Source organism: Myxine glutinosa, chromosome 14, assembly GCF_964187855.1.
Source record: "Myxine glutinosa chromosome 14, kmMyxGlut1.1, whole genome shotgun sequence".
NCBI classification, from domain to species: Eukaryota; Metazoa; Chordata; class Myxini; order Myxiniformes; family Myxinidae; genus Myxine; species Myxine glutinosa.
In genome coordinates this window covers 28,866,724-28,894,198 of record NC_136274.1, presented here as the reverse complement: position 1 = coordinate 28,894,198, position 27,475 = coordinate 28,866,724, and the positions used below count along the sequence as shown (strand labels likewise).

The 27,475-nt window shown below is 47.7% G+C and overlaps 1 protein-coding gene across 1 annotated transcript in view; it reads right to left on the bottom strand.

Moving 5' to 3' along the window:
- The window catches only part of LOC144888765 (integrin beta-like protein A), a 33,953-nt gene extending 9,154 nt beyond the window's left edge, over positions 1-24,799 (bottom strand). Inside the window, exons 1-2 of the mRNA XM_078767954.1 lie at positions 24,563-24,799; positions 2,800-3,041 (exon numbers count right to left, since the gene is read on the bottom strand). Of these exons, the coding sequence (XP_078624080.1) occupies positions 2,800-3,041; positions 24,563-24,685 (365 nt within the window). The 5' untranslated portion in view covers positions 24,686-24,799. The remainder of the gene's footprint in view (positions 1-2,799; positions 3,042-24,562) is intronic.
- Positions 24,800-27,475: the final 2,676 nt, after the last annotated feature.

Genomic DNA, 27,475 nt, shown 5'->3' with positions numbered 1-27,475 from the left:
TGATCAGAGATCAAGCCATTGGAGAAGAGGAAAGATTTCATATCTGAAGCAATGATGGATTCCATGACTTTGCTGATAATTGGGAGAAGGCTGATTGGTCTGTAGTTGCTGGGATCTGTTTTTGCACCTTTTTTGTGCAAAGCGGTGATGTTGGCTGATTTCCAAGCAGATGGCAGATGACCTTGAGCAAAAGAGAGGGTGAAGAGAACAGAGAGAGGGAGTGAAAGAGCGGAAGAACATGATTTTAGGACCCGTGGGCTGATGCCGTCAGGACCAGTTGCAGAATCAGAGTCGAGGGTTGACAGAAACTTTTCCACCTTGTCAGGAGGAAAGGACACAGAGTCCAGGAGCAGCTGGGTACGACTGGGTACGGTGGGTACAGAGAGGGATGGGTTTGGGACACAAGATTTAGAGGCAAACACAGAGTTGAGGCATTCAGCTTTTTCACGTGCGGAGTCAGCCGTTAAGCCGTTTGAGGTGAGGGAGGGGATGGAGGGGGAACAAACACCAGAAACAGATTTGACCAGACGCCACCAGGATTTGGAAGAGGGAGACAGATAAGAGAGTTTGGTCTTGAGAACTGTGAGATATTGTTTCCTGGCTCTCCTGAGGGTGGACACACACTTGTTTCGGGCTTTGTGAAAGGAAATGAGATTTCCTTCCGTTGGATTTGCTTTCCAGGAGACGAAAGCAAGTTGTTTCAGGGCAACAGCCTCACCACAAGATTCCGTGTACCATGGACGGGAGGAAGGGTATGACAACTGAAGACGAGATGGGATAAATCTGTGCATGAGAGAGAGCAATTTACTTTGAAAGAATTCCCAGGATGAGTTGATGTCAGAGGCGGTAGAGATGGGAGACCAGTCCAGATGATTGATGGCTGCTTGAAGATCGTTCCAGTTGGCCTGAGTGAAATGCCAGACTCGTCGACGCTGAGGAGGCTCTCTGAGAATGGTCAGAGAGATGTCCACTTTGTCAAGCACATGATCAGATGAGTCGATTGGAGCAGAAGAAGAGCAGCAGACATTTTCAGGGAAGTTTGTCATAACCAAATCCAGAAGAGAAGATGCTCCGTTGACTGAGATCCGGGTCGGGAAATTGACAGATTGTGTCAGTCCCAGTGAGTCGCAGAAGTCTTTGGTGAAGAGCCATGGCTGGTGAGAGGGGTACCCACACCCAGCCAACTGGCATGGTGACAATTGAGATCACCACATATGAGGAAGAGAGAGTTGGGATGGGTAGATAGAAGGTGGTCCATATTATCAGACAGCGAGATGTAGATGGAGTCATCGCTGTTTGGTGGACGGTACAACACACATATGAACAAAAGGTGGGAGCGAAGGGGAAGCCGTAGCCAAAGGTATTCCTGGGGGTGAGGTGGAGAGAGGGCAGTGGAGGGCGAGTGAGGAAGAGAGTTTTTTTATAAAGATAGCAACCCCACCTCCAGGACGAGGCTCAGGTCTATCATACCTGAGGAGGGAGTAACCTGGAGAGATACCAAGCCATCAGAGACATCATGAAGGAGGAAAGTTTCTGTTAAGCAGATCACATCTGGTTTGTCAGAAGCAACCAGTATGGAGAGGTTAGTCAAGTTTGAGCGAAGGCCCCGGATGTTTGAGGTCCATACCGTTAATGAAGAGGAAGGGGGAGCATCGGGTCCAGAACAGGGGGGGGAGGGGTAGGGTAAGATGTGGAAGAGGAGGAAGAGGTAGGGAGAGCTGTTGAAGGTGTGTCAGAGTTTTCAGAGATTTCAGAATAGCTTGGAGAAAGGGAAGAATGGGGCGGACAAGAGGTTTGATGGAGATTGGGTGAGGCACAGTGAGGTGTTATTTGAGGAGGGGGAAGAGCGAGGCAGAAGGTTGGGGGAGATAAAGGTGAAAGTTGGAAGGGGGAAGAAGCAGGGAGGATGCTTTGAGGAGGAGGGGTGAGAGGGGAGTCTAGGAGGGGAGGAGCGAGGGAGAGTCTCGGAGGGGAGGGGTGTGGGGGGAGTTTCGGAGGGAGGGGAGGGAAGGGGCAAGGGGGGAGATTTGAAAGGGATGGGTGATGGGGAGGATTTTGAGGGGAGGGGTGAGATTGGATTTTGAAAAGTGTACGATTCATGGGAAACGAACATTTTTTGCAAAATGAGTTTGAGACCTTCGAGTCAAAAATACGTTTGAGGACACTGGAGGAGGGATGGAGTTCTGGATAGTTTAGGGAATGTAGAAAGGAGGAACTGTAAGAGATGGTAAGATGGTAGATGATGTTATGGCAACATATTATACATGGCATGTGACATACTCAACATATGATACATGACATGTGACAGACAACATATGATACATGACATGTGAGATATACACATATGATACATGACAGCTGGCATGCACATATGATACATGGCATTGTGACAAACATATGATACATGAAATGTGACATACAACATATGATACATGACATGTGACATACAACATATGATACATGACATATTGTGACAAACATATGACACATGACATGTGACATACACAACATATTGCACATGACATGTTGTAGCATACATAACATGTGGTAAAATGGCGTCATCATGCATTCCATGGCCATCCACGTGCAAAAAATAGGTTTTCTACACAAATTGGGGAAAAGTTGAACAATGCATATCCACCGTGAAAATAGGACATAGTGTTTCGATAAATTATTGTTAAATATTAGGATTTATTGCATAATAACAAAACGATCCCATAACTAAATATCAATTAAATATCAATCCAAACTATCATTGAAGTACAATGTTAGAGACAGGTAATGCTTTCAAAAACTCACTCAATAGCATTGGTTTGGACACCTGTGACGTTCATGTTGAAGGTGCCAGATCCGATCATCCAGTTACTCGGCTTGTTGTAGCCGATACATCGGTATTTCGGGCGCGCGGATGAAGAGCAACCTTGCACACACTTCCAATGGATGCCAGTTGTCAGAAGTGTCCGAGACGTCACAGCCGGTTCATCACACTCTCCACCTGGGCCCGAGTTTCTGCGCCATCCCACCAAGTAGTCAAAACGCACCTGCAGGAGAACATAAAGGCTACTCAATGTGGCGTCATTGCACATCAAAGAACTTTGCACATCTATAGCTCCAAAACCGCTCCATGGAAAAAAAAATTGAAACATGGCTCATTGTCAAGGACTCCTCATAGAGAACAACATATTGTATTCATGATGTCATTGGTGCCTTTATTATGACGTCATAATTAGACAACTAGAATGCTTGATCCGTCCGATCCGTTTGAAATTTCTGGAGCGTGGTCTACACAAATATTGTAATGGTAATTTAAATTGATGACGTCATCGGCCACGTGGTTCGGCAACCATATTGGATTGAACATAAATCTACGTCGTCAATAAAACACACAAACACAGCAGCTAAAAAAAACCACACAAACACGTCATGACGAGGGTCTGCAATCTCTGACTGCTCGTTCTTGTTGTACATTTTACTTCTGCAGGTTTTTCACTTTTATTTGTTTTAAATTCATTTTCTCTGCAAACACTTGTCCGATTGACACACATTTTTTAACATAAGTGACAAGTCATGTAGAATTTGCATTGATAATTGTGACATCATCAGTCACATGGTTTTGCAGTCATATTGGATTGAAAATAAAAACCTTTAAAAATCAGCTTCTCCAGAACGGCTTCGTGGTAGGCTATGAGCCAGACCCCCCAAATTGACCGGTCGGTACCATACAGATGGAGTAAGGCTCATTGTGATTTTTAGCAAGATATATGTCCCTAGATATGAAAAAAAAGTGATAGCAGTGTATAACTCTCGGCCATCTCTGCGTTATCACCCGAAATATTATTATACGCCTGCTTCGCTTCGCCAAAAAATGTGATATTTGCTAAAATTGGAATAAATATGTTTTTAAGGACCACAGAGTGCCGAGATCGAGATCGAGATCGTATTTGTTCGAGAGATCATGATAAACCTAGAGTGTGGAGCAAGTTTGCATGCATTGTGAAATATAATGTAGCTGATGTTACAAACCTACTTTAGGATACTAGCTAATACCAAAAATTACACTGAGATACCAAAAGTAGTAGACGAATAAAGCTAAAATGTTCAAAAGCTATGTTTCGTTCCAAAATATCAAAATTAGGGGGTATGGTTGAACATATTTTGAACTTTGCCAAAATATGTGCCCCAAACAACCACCATATTACAAAGTAATGATATATTCCAATGCAGTGGTTCCTTGCGAAGATTTTGAGGGGTCAAATGTTACTCTGGGAGTTTTCATTTTTGAAATATTGACAAAAATGTACAATGTGAATTCTGAACTCGAAGCGATTTCGACCACTTTTCCACTAAATTTAACATATTTTTTGTCATTATATCAATATTCTGATAAATAACCCCCACAAATGTTCTATATTTCTATTACTATATTAGTTGTCATCCAGTATGCAAATTATTGGCACTCTGTGGTCCTTAAAAACACATTTATTCCAATTTTAGCAAATATCACATTTTTTGGCGAAGCGAAGCGGGCGTATAATATATTTCGGGTGATAACACAGAGATGGCCGAGAGTTATACACTGCTATCACTTTTTTTTCATATCTAGGGACATATATCTTGCTAAAAATCACAATGAGCCTTACTCCATCTGTATGGTACCGACCAACCCCCTTGGCTCATAGCCTATAGGTCGATGCAAACGTTTTTTTTTCTTTATACAAGATGGAGGCTCGTGTAAGAGCTGACGTCAATCAGAAAAAAAAACGGACACACAAAACATACAATAAAGGGAGCGGGAGACAAGATGGGGAGAGAGAGGGAAGCACACAAGTACAACAGCAGAGAACAGGGACAACGGGAGATCTGTGGGAGGGAGAGGGCTTGAGGGGAGGAGGCACGGGAAGGCGGGGGGTTGGAGGGGGGGGGGGGGGGGTCACAAGATTGACTGGCGTTGGGGAATGTTTTTCTTCTTCTCCTTCCCCTCTCCCATTTATAAGGGGAGAGGTCCAACTGTACCAAGCTTCTGCTCTGACTTGACTTCGATATACTTCCACTTCCCTCGTTCCTCAGCCAACTCTCTCCACTCTCCAACTGGGGGTGACATCCTTACCTTACTGATATCCTTCCTCACAAATCCTCCCATCTCAACCGAGGTCTACATCCTTTCCTCCTACCTATCCGCTCTCTTTTCCGCTTTTTTTGCGGATCCGCTCTATAAATATACACACACACACACACACACATGTATATATATATACACATACTATATATATATATATATATATATATATATATATATATATATATATATATATATATATATATATATATATATATATACATATATATATCTATATATATACATATATATATATATATATATATATATATATATATATATATATATATATATATATATATACATATATATATATATATATATATATATATATATATATATATATATATATATATATATATATATATATATACATATATATACATATACATATATATACATATATATACATATATATACATATACATATATATACATATATATACATATATATATATATATATATATATATATATATATATATATATATATATATATATATATATATATATATATGAAGGAGCTGGGGCTCCCACGTCGATCGGAAGAATGGACGCGACAAAAAGCTGGAATTCATCCGAGTTGCTTTAATCAAACCAAACACTCAGGCACTCTGAAAAGCCCGTTTATCGGGCAGCAATATATATACATATTATCCCGGAGCGTTTGCCCAGGAAAGGCGAGAGGGGGCGTGGCCCAGCGTCCTGGCTGCGGCCTGGCAAGTTGACGGCGAGCCTGCCCGGGCATGCCCGGGCATGCCCGGGCGTCCCGACCGAGGCCTGGCAAGCTGAGCGCGGGCCTGCCCGGGCGTCCTGGACGAGCCCGGCATGGTGATCGCTCCGCGTCCTTGATAGGTGCAAGGCGATTGTGAAAACCCAGCGGTAGCCGCTACACCAACATCCATTTTTAACGTACGCTGGAACGACCCATTGTCCCTGTGTCTTGTCCTATTGAGGGGGCTGATGTCCCGTCCTTTGGGGGCCCATACGCTGGTTACAGGGGTGGGGGCTGGGAGGGTGGTGCCTGGAGCCCGCGGACAGGGCCCAGGTCTTGGGAGGGTAGGTGTCTGGTAATTATTTCCCCTGATGCGGGGTCTCTACTCTGAACCAGCGGCATCAATCGCTGGTTTGCCTGCTTAACTATTTCTTTGATCGTTTTCTCCTGAACTTTATCCACTTGCTTCCTTTCTCCTTGTAGTTTTAGTACTTCTCCTGTCAGACTAGCTTGCTTCGACGCTGCCTATCTTATCATAGCTTCCTCTTTCCACCAACCATAAACCTTCCAATAGTCGGATGGGAAATGTTTTTTCTCTTTTTCCAGCTTGTCTAAAGCTCCATACAGCGCTCCTAATTTCTCTAGCGCAAATGATCCTTCCTCTGGCCAGGAATTACTTAGGTCCTTCGTTAGCTCAGCCCATGATTTCCCTGGTCTAACAGCAGCATAACTATGCTTGTTATACATAAAATATGACTGGGTCTTTTTGAGGGGCTCACTCTCCCTTCCTGGTTTGTTTCTCATCTTGTCTGTCTAGGCCTTCCTTCCTGGGATGTTCTTGGTCTTACAGGTGTCGCCCTGCGTCTACCTCACAATCCCCTTTCCTGCTAACTGTCCTACCCTTGGTATTTCAATAAAACTCGTTACTCTGGGCAAAACACCCGTGCTTACAGTTTGTCCATGGCCCGAGCTTGGACGACGAAGAGGAGGATGGACTAAACCCAGAGCGAGAGAGTGAAGCACGTAATTTTTTGATAACCCCAGCACAAAGGCTCACCTTAATCGAATCGGATGCTGGCCAGTCTCTCTGCTCGATCCCTCCGGGGTCCGTCCTCTCCCTTGACTCTGAGTCGAAAACCCCACTCCTGGTACCAAATGTCGGTGAATCAATCGAAGTTCCACCAAGGATGAAAAGGAGTAACAAGATTTATTAATATACCAAAAACACGATCGCCGTGAGGGCGCCTTTGTGCCGCTTTAACCACGTGACCATTTTCTCCGCTTTGGGCCGTGTGCGCCTTTGTGACGTTTTGGGCGGCGTGTCTGTGCCTGTCCTCAACGAGATTCTGGTTTCGATTCGACATCGTTCCGTTGATCACTGGAGGGGACCTACTCTGAGCTCGAAGACGGGAATATAGAGACACTGGGGAAGGTTCTTTTCCACTCACTTGGAGCACAGTGAGTTACCTTATGCATGTTAGCGGATGGTACCATCATAGGAGATATTGATTGTACTCTTGATTCCTATTTTATTGTTGTACTGTTATTTTTGTGTGATTTTGAATACAATATTTGTTTGTATTATTCGTGTTTGTATTATTTGCAATTGGTGTGGTTTCACCAGTGAATTTTGACACAGGATAACGTATTTTTCTGCCGTGGCTCCTCTCGGGGTTCGGAGGTATACCGAGACCAGGAGGGCGGGGAGGAACACGTAACACTTCCAATGATTGATCTCAATCCTAGTAATCCAAATTGTATCTATTCCACACTAAAGTTTGTGTCAGCTCAGGCCATGCAACATGGTGTTACTCCTGTCCTCACATTCGATCAACCCTTGTGTTGGAAAGCATTATCAATTGTTCGATCTCAACCAGTTGACAGTCATCTCCGGCGAATGGTCCTCAAACTGGGAGGGTTTCACATGGAAATTAGTTTCCTGGGTAGCATCGGGCATCTGATGGCAGGTTCCAGATTGGAAGAAGTCCTTGAGGTCGTGTACGCTGGTAACACCTTTTTTTTTTTTTTTTTTTTTTTTTGTATACAAGATCGAGGCTCGTGAAAGAGCGAACATTAATCACACAGAAAGACAAACCGACACATAAAACATATAACATCGGGAGCGGTAGACAAGATGGGGAGAGAGGGGGAAGGACACAAACACAACATTTGAGAGCAGGGACCGAGAGACATGGAGACATCGAGAGATCTGAGAGAGGGCGAGGGCTTTGGGGGGGGGGCATGGGAAGGGGGCGGTGGGAGAGGTATAAAACATATGGACACTGCCAGGACTTCCAGGAAAGAAGTTGGAATTTCAAACAAGGTGGATCTGGGGTGAATTAGCGGGGGTAGAAAAGATCAAGGTTTTGGATGGGGGAAGATAAGAGATGGTGGTGAACAGCTGTTTTAAAGACCTGGAGGGAGGAGTGGGATTGAAGGGAGTGAGGGAGTTTGTTCCAGAGGCGGGAGAAAAGAGGAATGAAAGAGTGAAGGTGAGCAGAGAGCCGAGATTTCGGCAGTTTAACCATCAGAGGGTTGCTGGCAGATATTGTGCGCCCTGTAGGAATATTTGGGGGACAGAGCACAGAGAGAGCTGGGGGTGCAAGGCCGGAGAGGAGTCGGGAGAAGACAGAAAGACCACCTACCTGCCTGCGGTGAGTGAGTGAAAGGCCCTCAGAGATAGCTTCATCGCGGGAGATTCCAATAATTCTGAAAGCTTTGGTTTCAACAGCGTGAAGCCGAGCTAGGTGTGAGGCAGGAGCACCGGCCCATAGGGGAGAACAGTATTCCATTGAGCTGCGGATGAAAGCCTTGTATGTGGTGAGGAGCTCAGGTGTGCCGAGGAAGGACTTCGCACGACGGAGGATGCCCAGTCGGCGACTGGCTTTGGAGGCCAGCTTGGAAATGTGGTTTTCCCAAGAAAGATCATGGCAGATAGTGAGACCCAAAATCTTGAGCGACAGAACTTCTTGGAGAGGATTGTTGAGAAAGTAGATGGGAGGGTTGTCCAGTCGATCTTTTCGGAGAGACATAGTAAGAGTGTGAGATTTGTCAGGATTGAAAGACATGTTCCACTTGTTTGACCAGTCTGTGATTTTGTCCAGGTCTTCAGAGAGTGAGGAGGCAGCAGACTGCCGATCTGAGGGAAGAGGAATGGGGCGGCAGAGAGTGGAGTCATCAGCAAAGAGATAGAGAGGATTTTCGAGAGAGTCAGAGAGATCATTGATTAAGACCAGAAAAAGCACGGGGCCCAGAACACTGCCTTGGGGAACTCCAGCCTGAACAGGAAGAGGAGATGAGAGAAACCCATTCAGGGCCACACGTTGACGACGACTAGAGAGGAAGTCCGCCAGCCATGCGTGGAGATTTCCATGGATACCAAAGGAGGAGAGTTTGGTGAGCAGAGCGGGGTGCCAGACCGTGTCGAAGGCACGTGATATGTCGAGGGAGACAGCTCTAATTTCCTGTTTGGCATTGAAACCTTGAGCCTTGAGCCACATGTTGACTGGCAAGGCTGTGTCCAGAGCAGTCCGTGGTCACATGCTAGTAGATGCTGCACTGAACACCATCCTTCTGTCCAGCGCATACAATGTACCAGTGCCATCCAAAATGAAAGCAGAGGACCCTGATGAAGTGATGACAGGTGATGATGTCGAACAACATTCTGACACAACCGACGACCATAGCAGCAGAAGTATATGACAATGCAGTTTCCTCTACAACATCTGGAGAAAACGTGTGTTTGGCAGATGTCTGGACCAGAATTCAAAGTAAACTGAAGGAAAAGAAGGATATAATGACCACAATGCGGACTGCAGAACTCTGGGTACAATATATGGAAATGGTAGACATTCTACAGAGGTTTCTCAAGGCTGAACGCACAGGCAATTGGAAAATGCATCTCCAATCAGTACGTGAAATGTTACAATACTTTGCAGCATCTGGACACATACTATATGCAAAGTCTGCATATATCTATCTTCAAATGATGTTAAATCTGCCAGAGACACACCCAGAAGTCGACCAGAAATTTGAGCAGGGATACCATGTGGTGAGACATAGCGACAGATATTGGTCAGGATTGTCGACCGATCTCATTATTGAACAAGTGCTCATGAGAAGTGTTAAGACAAGTGGGGGACTTACAAGAGGAAAGGGGATGACAGAAACCCAGCGCTTGGTGTGGCTCCTATCTATGCCAGCGTGTGCAAACATCAATGATGCCATGCAAAAGCTCAGTGGTGTGTCATATGAAACCAGTGACCAACACAAGAACATATCATCAGCAAGACAAGCTAGAGATGTCAGCGACACCCTTGACCTTATCAGTTATCTTGAAAAGAGAAACCCATTTGTTAATAACAGTACACTGCTCAACATTGCAAATGGCATGACAGCTCAGGAAGGAGTCAATGTTGAAAGATCAAGAGGGGTTGGTGAACGGATTATAGCGTCAATGGTTGGGAAATCTGTCTGAGTTTGTCTTCCGAAAAGCTGATCGAGCAAAGACACTCGGTACAAGATCAACTGTCCAAATCAAAGGCGAATCTGTGAAGGTGGATTCACAGCTGATATTCCAGAGGCTGATAACTGTCGCTGAACGCTGTGAAGATGTTCCATCACTGTTCAAGTATGAACTCTGTAGTCACCCTCCTGCATTGTTCGAATCTTCCTCCCTTCCACTGCAGGCCAATAAGGCAACTCTTGCTGATTCTATCTGGAAAGTCATCCCAGAGAAACAACGAGAACCTACTGAAAATGTCCAGTACATCCTTGATGGTGGTGCTCTACTTCACAGACTACCCTGGCCAAGAGGTTCTACCTTTGATTATGTGTGTGATATATACACCAACTATGTTGTACAGAAATATGCTGATGCTACTGTTGTCTTTGATGGCTACAATGATGACCCATCAACGAAAGATGCCACACACATGAGAAGGACAGCAGCCTGTACTGGTGTGACAGTTCACTTCGCGGGTGAAATGGTGATTCAATCCAGAAAAGAGGATTTCTTGAACGATGCGAGGAACAAACAGCACTTCATTTCTTATCTGAGTGACAAACTGGAGACAGCTGGGTGCAATACATTTCATGCGAAGCAGGATGCTGATTTGTTAATTGTTCAAACAGCTGTCGCCTCTGCACGAACAACAGACACTGTCCTGGTGGGAGATGATACGGACTTACTCATCCTTCTTATTCACCATGCTGAAATGGACTCACATGACTTGTTCCTGATACCAGAACCAAAGCAAACTTCAAGAAAGAACAGGATTTGGAACATTAAGCAATCAAAGAATTTGCTTGGCAGTGATGTATGTGACTGTATGCTGTTCGTACATGCTATTCTTGGTTGCGATACAACTTCTCGTCTGATTGGTTTGGCAAAGGGTCTAGCACTGAAAACAATCATGAACGATGCCTTCTTCTATCAACAAGCTAAAGTTTTCAGTCAAACACATCAAATGGAGGAGAAGGTTATCGCCAAGGCAGGAGAACATGCACTAGTGTCGTATGGAGGATCTGAGGAAGGATTGGACACCTTACGGTACAAGCGGTTTTGTGAGAAGGTCACCAAGAATGTTTCACATGTAGAGCCACAGACCCTGCCACCCACCTCTGCAGCTGCAAGATACCACAGCCTTCGTGTGTACCACCAAATACAGCAGTGGAAAGGGATCGATCTAAATCCACTGGAGTGGGGATGGCACATAGTAGATGGACATTGCCTACCAATACTGACAGATCAGGCCGCAGCACCATCAGCACTCCTGGACGTCATCTGCTGCAACTGTAAAAAGGACTGCAATACACGAAGATGTACTTGTAGAAAATATGGTCTCACATGCAGTGCTGTGTGCGGGGAATGTCATGGTACAAGTTGTACCAATGCAGAACTGCCAGATTTCACAGAGGAGGATGACAAATCTGTTTAATCGTTTGAGTTGGATGTTCCAGCATTTTGTATACCTACAGCAATCACTACAGCAATTTTCACTAGCTGAACATCTTTATATAAGCATAGTATGGTGATTTTGTAATGAAACTCGTGTATCTGTCACCAATAGACAGATCATCATTCGTTATATGAGAGAAATATTGCAGATTGGCGGCCATATTGGATTATGCAAATTAGACATATTTCCCATGTTGGGATTGCTTGGGACTTTTAGTATGTTGTTCTGGGGACCTTCTAGAAATGCATTGTGGTGAAATAATTTCTGTTGCAATTTGTTCCAAGTGAAACCTTATTTTGCCTGGACGATGTAGCCGTCCCATCATCCAGCCCACACTCTCCGGTGGCCAACCTTGAGCAGTTGTGACAGTGACGTGAGCCTCTACTCCGTCGGGGTAACGAGATTGCGCATGTTGCTCCGGTGTCAGATTTACCTCGATCCCTACCCCCTCACGGCCAATCCATACGCGTGACAAATGCACGTTCGAGGTCTTGCCCAGCGAGTCTTTAATTAGCTCCCGATATTCCTCGTTGTACCCCTTTGCGTTGTAATAAGCTGTACAGTGGGGTGGGTCGTATCTTACGTTCATCGTGATTCGATTTACTTGTAACCAATCTCGCAGTTCCTCACCTTCGGAACATACCATATCAATTAATTATCTCTACCACATTCGTCAGAGCCCCTTCGTCTGGCCTCCACCAATGCACGGTAGGTCCAGCGCCATTAATAGGTCACGTTTAGATTCTGCAATATCTATGAAAACTCCCTGCTGGCCTCCACCAATACACGTTGGTCCAGTGCCATTAATAGGTCACGTTTAGATTCTGCAATATCTATGAAAACTCCCTGCTCCATACATGAAATTTGACAGCCTAATCGGCAAAGTAAATCCCGTCCTAATAAATTAATAGGAGCGGTGGTTGTCATTAGGAAAGCATGTTTAGCTTCTAGCGGACCGCACACCACTCTCACCTCTTCAGAAATTGGGAGCGCTTGCGGTAAGCCCGAAACGCCCATTATTTGGACATTCTTATGCGTGGGGCGTAGTGATGGTAATTGCCCTTTATTAATAGTACTACGGGTCACCCCCGTATCCACAAGAAACTCTATCTGTCGTCCGTCCACGTCCAGTCACAGTCGGCTCCTCTGTAGGTGACATTGTTACAAGGGGACATTCTTTAGGCGACCCGTCCTCGTCCCGTCAATAGGCTGCTTGGTTTCCCGGTGGAGGGGTCCACGGAGCCGGAGCCGTCGGCAGTCACGTTTCCAATGTCCTATTTTTCCACAGAGGAAGCACGCCCCCGTGGAGCCGGCGGAGCCGAGCGTGCGGGGTGTCTGCCGTTATTACACGGTCCCTGTCGCCTCGATCGCCTGGCTGGCTGCTGGTCCGGTTGTCCCCATTGTTGCAGCCAGGGTGGTCCACATGGTCCCTTCGTCTGCATATTGACTTGTATATCACCATCATTGTTACTCATTTTCGTCATCATAGTCCCAATTATCTTGGGGAGTTACCCTAGCGTTCCAGTTCTGAGCGTGCTCCCGGTCTCAGTTTCCCCCTTTATGATTGAATTGGGCCCGTCGTTCCTGTATCAACATTTGCAATATGTCCTCCTTTACCTCGGCTTTTTTCTCATCACAGTCACTACATTGGTCAGCTGCTTCACATAATTCGTCGGTTGGGGCATTCCTCCACCCAAGTTTAACTAATTGTATGCATTTTTTAAATTGCGGGCCTCATCCCTTCCACGAGAAAGTTGTTCACTACTCTGGGAAGGTCCTGTGCCTGGGCAAACCCTCCCCATTTAACCAGTGCTCTTTCCACTCTTTCTCTCCAGTCCGCTGCCGGTTCGCCTTGTTTCTGTTTTAAAGCGAATATTTTGTTCCAGTCGGGCCCCGCAGCTGGCATTAAAGTGGTTTGTACTCCAGCCAGCAGTTTCTCGATGGTATTGGCCCACACCCCCGGCGCTTGGGGTTGGTTTGGGTCTGCATTTGGCCAATGAGCGTGTATTTTCGCATATTTCCATACCCGCGTGGGCAATATAGTTTTTCCCATATGGCAGATGTCTCGCCAATCCGCCTGCGAATTTTCTATCCATATTCGCATAAATTCGGACACTTGATTAGGCTGATCTTTTATCAAGGTTTTTACCCGTTCTTCCATAGCAGTCAAGTCGGATTCCCTCCAAGGTATCCTAGCCGTCACCATTTGCCCCTCCCTCTTGCTGGCTGTAAACCTATATGTTTCAACAGGAACATTCCTGTCATAGTCTGTGGGATCTCATTCCCCGTAAGCCCTGCCAGTGAGGGGTGTCGTCCTTCCTGCCCTATCGGTGGCAGGAACCCTGGAATGTCCGTCCCTTCGTCTTCCCCATGAATCCCTTCTCCTCTGAACGGGTTGCCCGGGCTAAGGCAGTCCTGGGGAGCGGCTGGTCGGGTCTGTCGAGGGTATTCCCTGTCTCTTTGAGTGTCCCCCTCCATTCCTAGCGCCTGAGCAGGATACCAATGAAGGAGCTGGGGCTCCCACGTCGATCGGAAGAATGGACGCGACAAAAAGCTGGAATTCATCCGAGTTGCTTTAATCAAACCAAACACTCAGGCACTCTGAAAAGCCCGTTTATCGGGCAGCAATATATATACATATTATCCCGGAGCGTTTGCCCAGGAAAGGCGAGAGGGGGCGTGGCCCAGCGTCCTGGCTGCGGCCTGGCAAGTTGAGGGCGGGCCTGCCCGGGCGTCCTGGACGAGCCCGGCATGGTGATCGCTCCGCGTCCTTGATAGGTGCAAGGCGATTGTGAAAACCCAGCGGTAGCCGCTACACACGTCCCCCCAGAATCGACTTGCACCGGCAGGGTCAATTTGAGGGGGGTCCTGATGACCCGGCCAAAGCGACCCCTGGTGGGTCGTGGGAGGGGGTCCGGTGTGGTGGTGGGCGGTCGAGTGGGGGGCACCGTGGACGGGGGGCGGCCTCGCCGCGGCGGAAGGGCCACCCGTGGTGGGTGGTCGACGTCCACGTGCGCCGGCTTGAGGCGGTCCACCGCAATCCGGTCCGACCTGCCGCCGATGTCAATGACGAACGACTTGTCGTCCCGTCGCAGCACCCAGAAGGGCCCGTCGTACGGCGGCCGGAGTGGCCCCCCGATGTGCGTCGTGACGCACAAAAACATACTCCGCTGTGCGAAGTGCTTGGGGGGACGTAGGACTGGGGGTCACCGTGGTGGGATGTTGGCACGGGGGCAAACCGTCGGGCGGCCTCCTGGAGGTCCGAGCGCTGGTGAGCTGTGGACCAGGGACTGGTAGCGTCGGGCACGAATTCGCCCAGGACGCGTAGCGCCTGGCCATAGACAAGCTCGGCAGTGGATGCCTGGAGGTCCTCCTTGGGGGCCGTGCGGAGGCCCAAAAGGACCCACGGCAGCCGGTCGGCCCAACCGCCGTCTTGAAGGCCGGCCATGAGCGCGGCCTTCATGGAGCAGTGGAATCGCTCGCACAACCCGTTTGCTTGGGGGTGGTAGGCCGTAGTACGGTGGAGCTTGACCCCCAGGTTGCGGGCGACCGCGCCCCACAGCTCGGAGGTGAACTGTGGTCCGCGGTCTGACGAGATGTCCGCCGGTGCGCCGAAGCGGGCGACCCAGGTGGCGATGAAAGCCTGCGCCACGTCGGCGGTGGTGGTGGAGACGAGGGGAACGACCTCCGGCCACCTGGTGGTCCTGTCCACCATGGTGAGCAGGTGTGTGAACCCCCATGACGGGGGGAGGGGGCCCACCAGATCCACATTGACGTGGTCGAAACGTCGTTCGGGCACGGTGAAAGGTGCCAGAGGGGGCCTGGGTGTGTCGGTGGACCTTGGCCCGTTGGCAGGCCGTGCAGGTGCTGGTCCAATCGCGGACGTCCCGACGAAGGCCATGCTAGACGAATCGCGCCGACAGCAGCTTCTGGGAAGCTTTCCGGCCCGGGTGGGAAAGGCCGTGGAGGGAGGCGAAGATGCGGCGTTGCCAGGTGACGGGCACGATGGGGCGAGGCTGGCCTTGGGAGACGTCGCAGAGCAGGACAGTGTCCGCGAAGGGGATGTCGGCCAGGCGGAGGCCCGTGTCCGCCGCCCGGAGGGCTTGCACCGTGGTGTCGGTGGTTTGGTCCGCCACCATAAGCGCAAAGTCCACGCCCAGGTGGACCGCGTTCGCGCTGGCCCGGGAAAGACAGTCGGCCACGGCGTTGTTTTTGCCGGCGACGTGCCGGATGTCCGTGGTAAACTCCGACACGGCGGAGAGGTGGCGCTGTTGGCGGGCCGACCACGGCTCCGTGACCTTGGCCATGGCGTAAACCAACGGCTTGTGGTCGACGAACGCCGTGAAAGGTCGGCCCTCCAGGAGGTGGCGGAAATGGCGGACGGCCAGGTGTAGACCGAGGAGCTCCCGGTCAAACGTGCTGTATTTGAGCTCATTCGGCCGGAGCTGCCGGCTGAAAAAAGCGAGTGGCTGCCAAACCCCGTTCACCCATTGCTCATGTACGGCGCCCACCGCGTAGTCGGAGGCATCCGTGGTGAGGGTGATGGGAGCGTTGAGCACCGGGTGAGCGAGCAGTGTTGCGTCGGCGAGGGCCCGCTTTGAGCTTTGGAAGGCCGCATCCATTGCTGCGGACCAGGCGATGTCGTGCTTGGCCGGCTTGCCCCGGAGGGCTTCGTAGAGGGGCCGCATGAGTTGAGCACTGCGGGGCACGAAGCGGTGATAAAAATTCACCATTCCCAGGAATTCCTGCAGGGCCTTTATGGTGTGGGGACGCGAGAACGTGGTGATGGCCTCGACCTTGGTTGGCAGCGGCATGGCCCCGTTCTTGGTGATGTGGTGGCCCAAAAAATCAACGGCCGTCGTGCCGAAGTGGCATTTGGCCGGGTTGACGATGAGGCCATGCTCGCTGAGGCGCCCGAACAGTGTTCGGAGGTGGAGGAGGTGCTCGGCCCGGGACGTGCTGGCGACGAGGATGTCGTCCAGGTAAACGAAAAGGAACAGCAGGTCACGCAGCACGCCGTACATCAAGCGCTGGAACGCCTGAGCCGCGTTCTTGAGACCAAACGGCATCCGCAAGAATTCGAATAAGCCGAACGGCGTGATGACTGCCGTTTTAGGGACGTCGGCCGCCCTGACAGGTACCTGGTGATATCCCCGTATGAGATCAATTTTCGAAAAAATGACCCGTCCCGCCAGACGGGCGGAGAAGTCTTGGATATGCGGGATCGGGTACCTGTCGGGGGTGGTAGCGTCATTGAGATGGCGGTAGTCGCCACACGGGCGCCATCCACCCCCCGGCTTTGGCACGATGTGCAGTGGCGAGGCCCACGCGCTATCGGAGCACCGCACGATGCCGAGGTGCTCCAACGCGTCGAATTCGGCCTTCGCCACGGCGAGCTTGGCTGGGTCGAGGCGGCGGGGCCTGGCGTAGACCGGCGGGCCCGTGGTTGGTATGTGGTGCTCGATCCCATGCCGTACTGCGACGGCCGAAAACGTCAGCCGCGTGAGGGCCGGGAACTCCGTGAGCAGGCGAGCAAACTCGTTCGCCGCCGGGACGGCGCATGACAGCTCAGTCGGCGCGGAGCTGCTCAATGTGCATACCAGGGAGCTGAAGGTTTCGGCGTTGATTAAACGATGCCGTTGGACGTCCACCAGCAGTCCGTGTGCGCAGAGGAAGTCGGCGCCTAGCAGAGCCATGGGCACGTTTGCGGTTACAAACGTCCAAGCAAAGCGTTGGCCGCCGAAGCAGAGGGTGACGTTGCGCGGGCCGAAGGTGCGGATGGTCGATCCGTTGGCCGCAACCAAGGAGGGGCCGCAAACCGCGGATTGCCTGTCCTGGTCAGAGGCGGGTATGACGCTCAGTTGGGCGCCGGTGTCGCACAGGAAGCGCCGTCCGGACGCTTTATCCGTGATGAACAGTAAGTTGCCCGTGTGGCCGGCGCTCATGGCTGGTAATGAACGCCGGCCCGGCCGTTTCCCGGCCTGCCGAAGGTGCACGGGGGTCGGCATGTCCGGGCCTTCTGTCCGAACCTGGCATGATAGTAACACCACGCTTGGTCAGGTGGAGGCCCCGGTCATCGTGCTGGAGGTGGTCGGCTCAGTGTAGCGGCCGCCAATTGCGTCGGCAGTTCGGTCGTCGACCGTGCCGGGTGCTCGGGCGCCATGGGTGTTGCGTTGGATGGCGGTGGGTCCCATGTCGCCGCTGCGATGCGCTGTCCTGTGGCGGAGATCTTGTCGGCTTCTCTGGCAAGGGCCCGGGGATCTGTGATCGTCGTGCTTGCCAGGGCGAGGCGTACCGGGTTAGGCAGCTGACGGAGGAACAGCTCCCGGAACAGGAATGCCGGAGAGTGCTCGCCGAGCAGTGAAAGCATGTAGTCCATTCGCTCGGAAGGGCGCGTGTCGCCGAGCTCGGGCAGGTCGAGCAGGCGCCGTGCGCGTTCCGCCGATGGGAGGGCGAAAGCATCGAGGAGAAGCTTCTTAATCGCGCCGTATTTGTCAGCGGCTGGCGGGCTCTCGAGGAGGCTCAGGGCGCGGGCCGCGGTGGCCGAACCGAGCGCTGCTACCACATGGTGGAAGCGGGTGTCGTCGGCCGTGATGCCTCGCAGGGCGAACAGGGAATCCGCCTGTGTGAACCAAACCGCCGCGTGAGCCTCCCAGAAGGGAGGCAGTTTAAGGGCGACTGCCGTGTCCATGTCGGTAGGTCACCAATGAAGGAGCTGGGGCTCCCACGTCGATCGGAAGAATGGCCGCGACAAAAAGCTGGAATTCATCCGAGTTGCTTTAATCAAACCAAACACTCAGGCACTCTGAAAAGCCCGTTTATCGGGCAGCAATATATATACATATTATCCCGGAGCGTTTGCCCAGGAAAGGCGAGAGGGGGCGTGGCCCAGCGTCCTGGCTGCGGCCTGGCAAGTTGAGGGCGAGCCTGCCCGGGCGTCCTGGACGAGCCCGGCATGGTGATTGCTCCGCGTCCTTGATAGGTGCAAGGCGATTGTGAAAACCCAGCGGTAGCCGCTACAATATCATCTTTGTTTGTTAGACATCCTACAGACGTAAATGAACACTCATTTTACTCTGTGCGCATTGCACATCACGTGCAGAAAATTTCACCTTCCTGTGTGATGAAATTATGGTTGATACCTCTTGCAGTTTCAGCTTTAACCGGTGACGGCTTATAAAAGGGGCTGAGTTGTCGGGAGAGGGATTGTCTGCATTCGTCCGGCTTCAAGTTGGTAAGAACGATAATGTGCCTTTATATGACTGGCTTTATATGATGCATTGATGAACGCTGGCTTATTCGATTACTATTCTTTTTAATAGATGCTGTGGAGTTCTATCGAAATAAAACTCACGATGTCTGGAGTCTTTGTGGTTTCACCACACCCTGTGCCTTGTATTTATTGTGATTTAAAAATACCGCTTCTGTACACAGATATTGATGCTCAGTTTGCAAGCCACCGTCTACAAATCCAATATAAGAGGCATAATTACTCTTCTTTTGAGTCTTCGGAGTCCTTGGGGTCGTTTGTGTCTTTGGGGTCTTTTGTGTCCTTGGGGTCTTTTGTGTCTTTTGTGTCTTCTAGTTCATCGGCATCTTTTGGGTCATTTGTCTTTTGGGTCCTCTCGGTCTTTTGAGTCATTTGAGTATTTTTTTGAGTACTGCACGATATCTCAAAGTTGTGGCTGGATTCTGCTATATCTCCTCTATATTTCCGAAAGCGCTGAATAGAAAAAATTGAGACATGGCTCATTTTAAAGAACTCTCCATGGGGAATAAAATTTGTTAATGATGATAGCGTAGGTGCCTCCATTATGACGTCATAATTCGACAAGTACAAAACTTCATCCTATCAAGATGAAATTTATTCAGCACCATGGAGGCATAAACTGGTGGAGAAAAGAAATAATGATGACGTCACCGGTCACGTGGTTCGGCCGCCATGTGCTTCTTAACACAAAAGCCTTAAAAACCACCGAAAATACATCCTGGTGAGGGTTCGCAATCTCTGATCGCTCTTTCTTGTTTATTTCTGTTTCTTAAATTTCAGGCAAAAGTTGTGCATTGCAGTCAACTTTGCATATGGTCGTTGCTCAGCACTTACAATTGTTACGAGCACCCTAACACATTCATCTCACCGATTGTAGATCTGCTCTTCCATGAGCCTCGACTTCTGTTAAACAACAACATTTTTTTCTTGTAAGCCCTATTGTGAGTAAATACATGGAGTTGACTATGAAAGAGATTTGAAAAAAGTGTTATCATTGGTTCACGAGTTATCAAGTGACCACTATATTCGTCATGTGTGTGCGTCTGTCTGTGTGTGTGTGTGTCTGTCTGTCCGCAGCATAACCACCCGATGATATCATCCGATCTTGATGAAACTTGGGTGGGAGGTTGATATCATGATCTAGTTGTGTCCTGCCTGGAGTGGGCGTATTGCGCCCATTGTGGGCGCAGCCACGCCCGAAAAAGATGTATTTTTAGGGGGTAATTGAGTTCAAGCTACATCTTCTCCGAGGGAGTTGGTGGAATCTGACAGGGGTTTCGGTATTTGGTTAGGCCAATGTCATGTGTCTAGCCCCACGGAGCTCGATTTTTCATTTTTTTATATTTTTTAATTCATTTCATTTTTCACCGAATTTTCGGTATTGTGTCGCTAACTAACCTCATAATCATAACTGATTTTATACATTATTTTCTATCTCATTTCAAGGTCAGTAACCATTTTGACATTTCCGGTCATGGCCTGTCTGGGCCTGTTTCAGTTATAGTGCTGACGGGGAGGGGAGTGTCGTTGAAGCTTAAGGGAAAGGTGTATGCTGCATGTACGAGAAGTGTCATGATTTATGGGAGCGAGACATGGGTCATGAATGTAGAGCAGCAACGAAGGTTGGAAAGGGTGGAAATGCGAATGGTTCGATGGATGTGTGGAGTATTGTTGAGAAAGAGGAAGACAAATGATGAATTGCGAAACATGATGGGAATAGAGCCTGTGATTGATGTTGTGAAGACAGTCAAGACTTCACAGCATCCATCACCTTTGTCATTGAATACCGCTCCCTCTTGAACCATCGTCGTCTCCTAACTTGTGGAGGTTATTTTCACCTCTGTCTGTTTTTTTTTATGTTGAAGGCTCCAATCAAGGACTATATCATCCTCATTGAGGCCTTAAATAAAAGAGCTGCATTGATAGAAAACTGAAGAAAGAGAAAATAGTCAGAGTTTTTGAGGAAGTAAAAAATCTGCTTTTTGAAAAGGGGAAGGTCGTAAGTGTTTGGAAATACATTGGAAGGTAAAGAAGTCCAGAGTTTGGCAGTGGTGGGAAAGAAACAAATATCATAATGGCCCATCCTTGAGTTGCCAACGGTACACAGTTTATTATGCGATGTAGTGGCTTGTCAAGTATTTTGTGGTCTCGCTAATGGTGGAAGTACACAAGCAGCAAGTTCTTAGAAGCAGAAACCGAATAAATATATGTAGAAAAGAGAAAGAGCCAACTTTGCGGCGTAAATCAAGCAGGTCGAGTTTTGAGGTCAGATTGGGAGAGTTGATAATTTGGATTACTTTGGATTAAATTCTGTCCAGTTAGTATGTGGAACTACAACCGCCCCAGATGTGCGAGCAGTACTCTATACAAGGGTGAATCAATCCTTTATATAGTTGAAGCAACTTTTGAGAGGAGAAGAATCTTCGACATCTCAACAGGGCTCCCAGTTTCTTAGAGGCAGACTTAGCTATTTGTGTAATGTGTGGATTGAATGAATGAATGAATGAATAAATGATCGTTTTAAGGCCATTTTCCCCACTAGAGTGGGGGTTAGCCTGGCGGGCCACATGACAATCATGGTTCCCTTTTTGAGGCAATGTTTTTATGGCCGGATGCCCTTCCTGACGCCAACCCTTAGTCGCCTCTTACGACGCGCAGGGAAACGGTGTACCTATTCTAAACCGGGGTACACACCGGGATTCCTGGTCCTGGGATATCACCGGGATATCCTGGTGGATTCCAGGATAAATTTGATGTTAGGGTAATACCTAGTAAGTTTATTGTATCACTTGGTGTAACTGAGGAACTTTGAAAGGAGATTGGAGAGTTGAGAGGAGTTTTAGAGAGAGAGATGGGAAGAAATTGAGTTTTAGAAGCATTAAACTTAACTTGATTGCATTTGCCCCACCTGGAAATCTTGTCCAAATCCGAAAAATTGTCTGGCTGTTTGGTTTTGAACAGTATATCTCAAAAGGTTGTGGACAGATTTGGGCAAAACTTGGTGGACAGGTTGGGTGTGTGACAAGGATGAATCGATTTGATTTTGATGAAGATGCGAATCCGGATCCGGGTACGATAATTCTTTCAATTCCTAAATGATTCTTCACCATTGAGTGATAGGGCCAAAAACGCTATACAACAACAACAACACACATTTTAAGCCCATTTTCCCTGCTAGAGCGGGGGTTAGCCTTGCGGGCCCCATGACGATCTTCTCCTTTTGCCCTATTTTCTGAATCTCCCCTTATTAACCCCCTTGCCCGCATTTCTTCTTCCACCATCTATAGCCAAGTCTTTCTCGGTCTTCCCCGTCCTCTACTTCCTTCCACATTCATTTCCATCACTCTTCTCAACCAGTCACTTTCATCCTTCCTCAACACATGACCAAACCATCTCAACCTGTTTCTCTTCACAGCATCCATCACATGCTCTATTCCCATCATCTTTCGCAATTCATCATTTGTCTTCCTCTCTCTCAACGATACTCCACACATCCATCGAACCATTCGCATTTCCACCCTTTCCAACCTTCGTTGCTGCTCTTCGTTCATTACCCATGGCTCACTCCCATAAATCATAACACTTCTCATGCATGCAGCAAACACCTTTCCCTTCAGCTTCAACGACACTCCCCTCCCCGTCAGCACGCCACTCAGTTCCCAAAACTTCTTCTATGCACATCTCACTCTAGCAACCGTTGCCGAGTCTGATCCACCTTCTCCATTCAGCATGTCTCCGAGGTAGCAAAATGTTTTCACACCTTCCAGCTTCACGCCGTCTCCAAGATCCAACTCAACATTTCCTCCATCTGCAGCTCCCTCTGTGCACACCTTACAGTTGAATGTGTCCTAGGCACACCTGAGCTCCTCACCACATACAAGGCTTTCATCCGCAGCTGAATGGAATACTGTTCCCCCCTCTGGGCAGGTGCTCCTGCCTCACACCTAGCTCGGCTTCACGCTGTTGAAACCAAAGCTTTCAGAATCATTGAAATCTCCTGCGATGAAGTTAACTCTGAGGGCCTTTCAGTCACTCACCGCAGGCAGGTTGGTGGACTTTCTGTCTTCTACCGACTCCTCTCCGGCCTTGCTCCCCCAGCTCTCTCTGTGCTCTGTCCCCCAAATATTCCTGCAGGTCGCACAAGATCTGCCAGCAACCCTCTTATGGTTAAACTGCCAAAATCTAGGCTCTCTGCTCACCTTCACTCTTTCATTCCCCTTTTCTCCCGCCTCTGGAACAAACTCCCCCACTCCCTTCAATCCCACTCCCCCCTCCAGGTCTTTAAAACAGCTGTTCACCACCATCTCTTATCTTCCCCCATCAAAAACCTTGATCTTTTCTACCCCCGCTAATTCACCCCAGATACACCTTTTCGAAATTCCAACTTCTTTCCTGGAAGTCCTTGCAGTGTCCATATGTTTTATACCTCTCCCACCTCCCCCAAGCCCTCTCCCTCCCACAGTTTTATGTGTCGGTTTGACTTTTTGTGTGATTAATGTTAGCTCTTTCATGAGCCTCGATCTTGTATCCAAAAAATAATAATGTAGCTGCCACTGGTTAATGACCCTCTCAGACCACTACATTTTTGATGATCCCACTCAGCGCGCATTATACATTGAATGGATTTCACTCCGACACCGTTCCTGCACACAGCACATGGCCACTTCCCAGTTCTTTCCACCTCACCACATGCTTTACCACTTGCCATCACCTTCTCCGATATTACCCTTCAGACCTTTTGTCTCCATACATTCCTTCCACTTGTTCATCTTCTCCTTCAGTCCATCCATACTCTCCCCAATCAACACCAGATCATCTGCATACAACAACTCCCACGGTAAATCGTCCTTTACATTCCGATCCACCACCTCCATCACAGCTACAAATAGTAGTGGACTTAGTACCAACCCCTGATGCACTCCCACATTCACCTCAAACTCACCACTGTTCCCATCCTTCGTCCTTACAGCTGTGCGCGCTCTCTCGTACATTGCCATCACTACTCTGATCAACCATTCCTCCACTTCTAACTTCCTCAATGCCCATGTCAATACTTCGCGTGGAACCCTATCTATCGAATGCTTTCTCCAGATCAACAAACCCAAGATATAAAAGTGATTGCCAAAACGCCGTTTGATGATAAAGTGATTTTGTGATGAAGTGATGAAGTGAAAAGATAAAGTGATTCGCCAAAAAGGATATGTAACATGATATTTCAAAAAGTTGTGGACGAGTTATAACAAAACTTGGATGAGTTGGGTAAATGACAAGAACAAGCCGATTAGATTTTGGTTGAGGTCCAAATGCAGATCCGACCTATCAGCGGATTATAAAACCTAAACTGTTCAGCCTGGCGTCGGTATGTGCTCTACCGAGTGCCGTTCTAGTTCCAAATGTGACTCTAACCATAAAACAATTGAGAGACAAAGTGATTCGCCCAAAATTTTGCACGAATGTATCCTGGCATTTAACTCAGTCACTGAAGTCAGAAAATTCTCAAACCTCGTTTCCACCAATGTATTCCCAGCTGATGGTCCCACCACGAAAATGGCTTCCAAGGACCAGATGGCCAGAGCACAGCAGTGCAATGACTAGGAGGAAGAAGCTTCTCCCTGTGCTCTCCATGACTCCAATTGCCCTTCAGTTTGCGGGAACCAGAGGAGGGTAAAGTAGTGGTGTCTGGACGAAGCCAGGTGCGGTTATGAGAGTTTGGTCGCTTTTATACAAGTAGTCACATCTCTACTGCTCTGTTTGCTGTGACATCACCCACCTCTGCCTTTACCCCAGCCATCGAATTGAAATACTTGAATTACGAGTTGACATTTTAAAATACGTAATTTACAAATCAAATAATAATTTACCAGATGCCTCAGGTGATACAGGTTTTGTATGCCTCAGGTGATACAAAATTGACAGCACACAGATACTTTATCTGGGTGAACCAGATTCTCAGGGAGGGTGTGCCTCACAATCTGATGAATCAGCTTTGCCTTTGAAACCCCAAAATTCTTTCATTACCGAGTAAACCTGATAACTGAAAGACATCAACTGATATCGTTTGGACGAGTCAGAAGTGATGACAAGTGAGTTTTCCTTATCAGAATATTCATTTTCCAAGGACAAGTGACAAGAAGTTTGTTTTTGGACCTTGAATCACATTTACAAGCACAAACGCCATAATTAATATTGCGTCCGACTCGACATCACAGGTAACCTGTTAGGCGATGCCGAAGGCCAAATATGTTCTCCCCATTACCTTTCATTATATGAGTCACTTCAATATAAACCAATTATTCATACAAGTACAGATACATTCAAAGTACACCGCCCCATGCCAAATAATTAAATATCCTACAGCGCGGAATTTCCGGGGCGCCTCCGGCGCCCGGCAATACCGCAGTGCAGCTCATTGAGGCTGCATTGGGAGGGAGAGGTGTACAATAATGGATTGATTAATTGTATAATTAAAATCAATAAAAGATCATCACAAAATATTTTCTTAATCAATTGGCTAATAGCATAACTAAACCACGAGTGCTTCATCCGAAGATGTATCTTTTAGAAATTTAATCAAATAAGTCATAATAAAGAATTAAATAATTAATTGATTAATCAATAAATAATTGATCGATTAAATGATTAATCAATAAATCAAAAATATCCTTGATAGCCACATCACTTGGTCACTCATGTCCAAATATTATCTTCTGAGCTCAAAAGGTGCCTGAGATATTGGCCAAATGAGAAAGAAAATAAATAAATGATTAATAATGAAAATAAATAAATAATAATCATTAAAAAATTTAATTATTAATCAATTCGGTCATGGAACACATAAACCACCACCATTTCATCAGAATCTGTAACTTAAAAAAAAAAAATCGTCATAAATCGAATAATTCAATAATTAATCGATTAATTGATTAATTAATAAATCAAAAATAGCCTTTGCAGCCAAATCCCCTGGTCATTGGCATGTCGAAATATCAGCTTCCTAACTCAAAAGGTGCCCGAGTTAATGGTCAGAAGAGAAAGGAAATTTGATTAATTAAATAAGTACTTAATTAATCGCTAATAATTAAATAACTCCTCAATTAATTGATTAATCAAAAAACAAAAAATAATGTTTTTGAAAAAGGATTTGCTCACTATTATGCCGAAATTTCAGCTTCCTAGCTCAAAGGATGGCTGAGATATCGCCCGGACAAACAAACAAGAAAACAAACAAACAAACAAGAAAGAAAGAAAGAAAACAACCAGAGTGAAAACTGAGTACTCCCTTTCAACGTGCGTCACTGCCGAGCCCCCTTCGGTGCCCGGCAATGACGATATGCAGCGCCTGGAGATGGCATAGGAAAGGAGCAGTGTACAACAAGAAAACAAGAAAGCAAGAAAGCAAGAAACCAGAGTGAAAACTGAGTACTCCCTTTCAGTGTGCGTCACTGCCGAGCCCCCTTCGGTGCCCGGCAATGACGTTATGCAGCGCCTGGAGATGGCATTGGAAAGGTGCGGTGGACAATAGTTTGAGGTTAATACAAATTCCACACCAGTTAGTCACGTTTTCATGATGCATATCTGTACACAGTACACATTCAGGTGTTCAGAAACAAATTAATGAAACACAAATTAATACTGCAGCTTTGGAACGAATGATTCAATAAGGGAATAGTAAAATGGTAAAAAAAAAAAAAAAAAAATCTCTCAATGCAGGCTGAGTGTCAAATGTCCCTCTTTCCACCCATGTGTCTTCTTCTGTTGACCCGCTTTTCTCCCATGTGTCTTCTTCCTTTGCCCTTATTTTCTCCCATGCATCTTCTTACTTTGTCCCTCTTTTCTCCCATGCGTCTTCTTACTTTGTCCCTCTTTTCTCCCATGCGTCTTCTTACTTTGTCCCTCTTTTCTCCCATGTATCTTCTTTCTTTGGCCGACTTTTCTCCAATGCATCCTCGTCCTTGTCCATCTTTTCTCCCATGCGTATTTTTCCTTTGGCCTTCTTTTCGCCCATGTCTTCCTGAGGCTTTTCATTCCCATAACTCCTCCCTCCATAGCTTCAAGTAAGGTGATGCACCAACATCTCATGTAATTCCCCATCCTGACCAGTGATTTTTTTTCTACCGCCACGAAAGTCAACCCTCCATTGTCGTCACTGCTCTCACCTCTCCAGGTTGTTACATATTTATGTGAATGTATGTGAATTACCATTCAGGTTGCTTATCCGTGTGTATTATATTAAGGGTTGTTGTGATGGGAGGGTCAGGAGCCCTTCGGAACCAGTGGCCGGAAACGGAAGTGGCCGGAAACGGAAGAAGAAAAGACACGAGGAGAGAAAAGGACGGTGATTCTTCTTCCTCGCCCCGCGACGAGAGAAGGTGGAATCGACCTTGCGCTGCGCGGAAAACCGAGGCATTCCGAAAC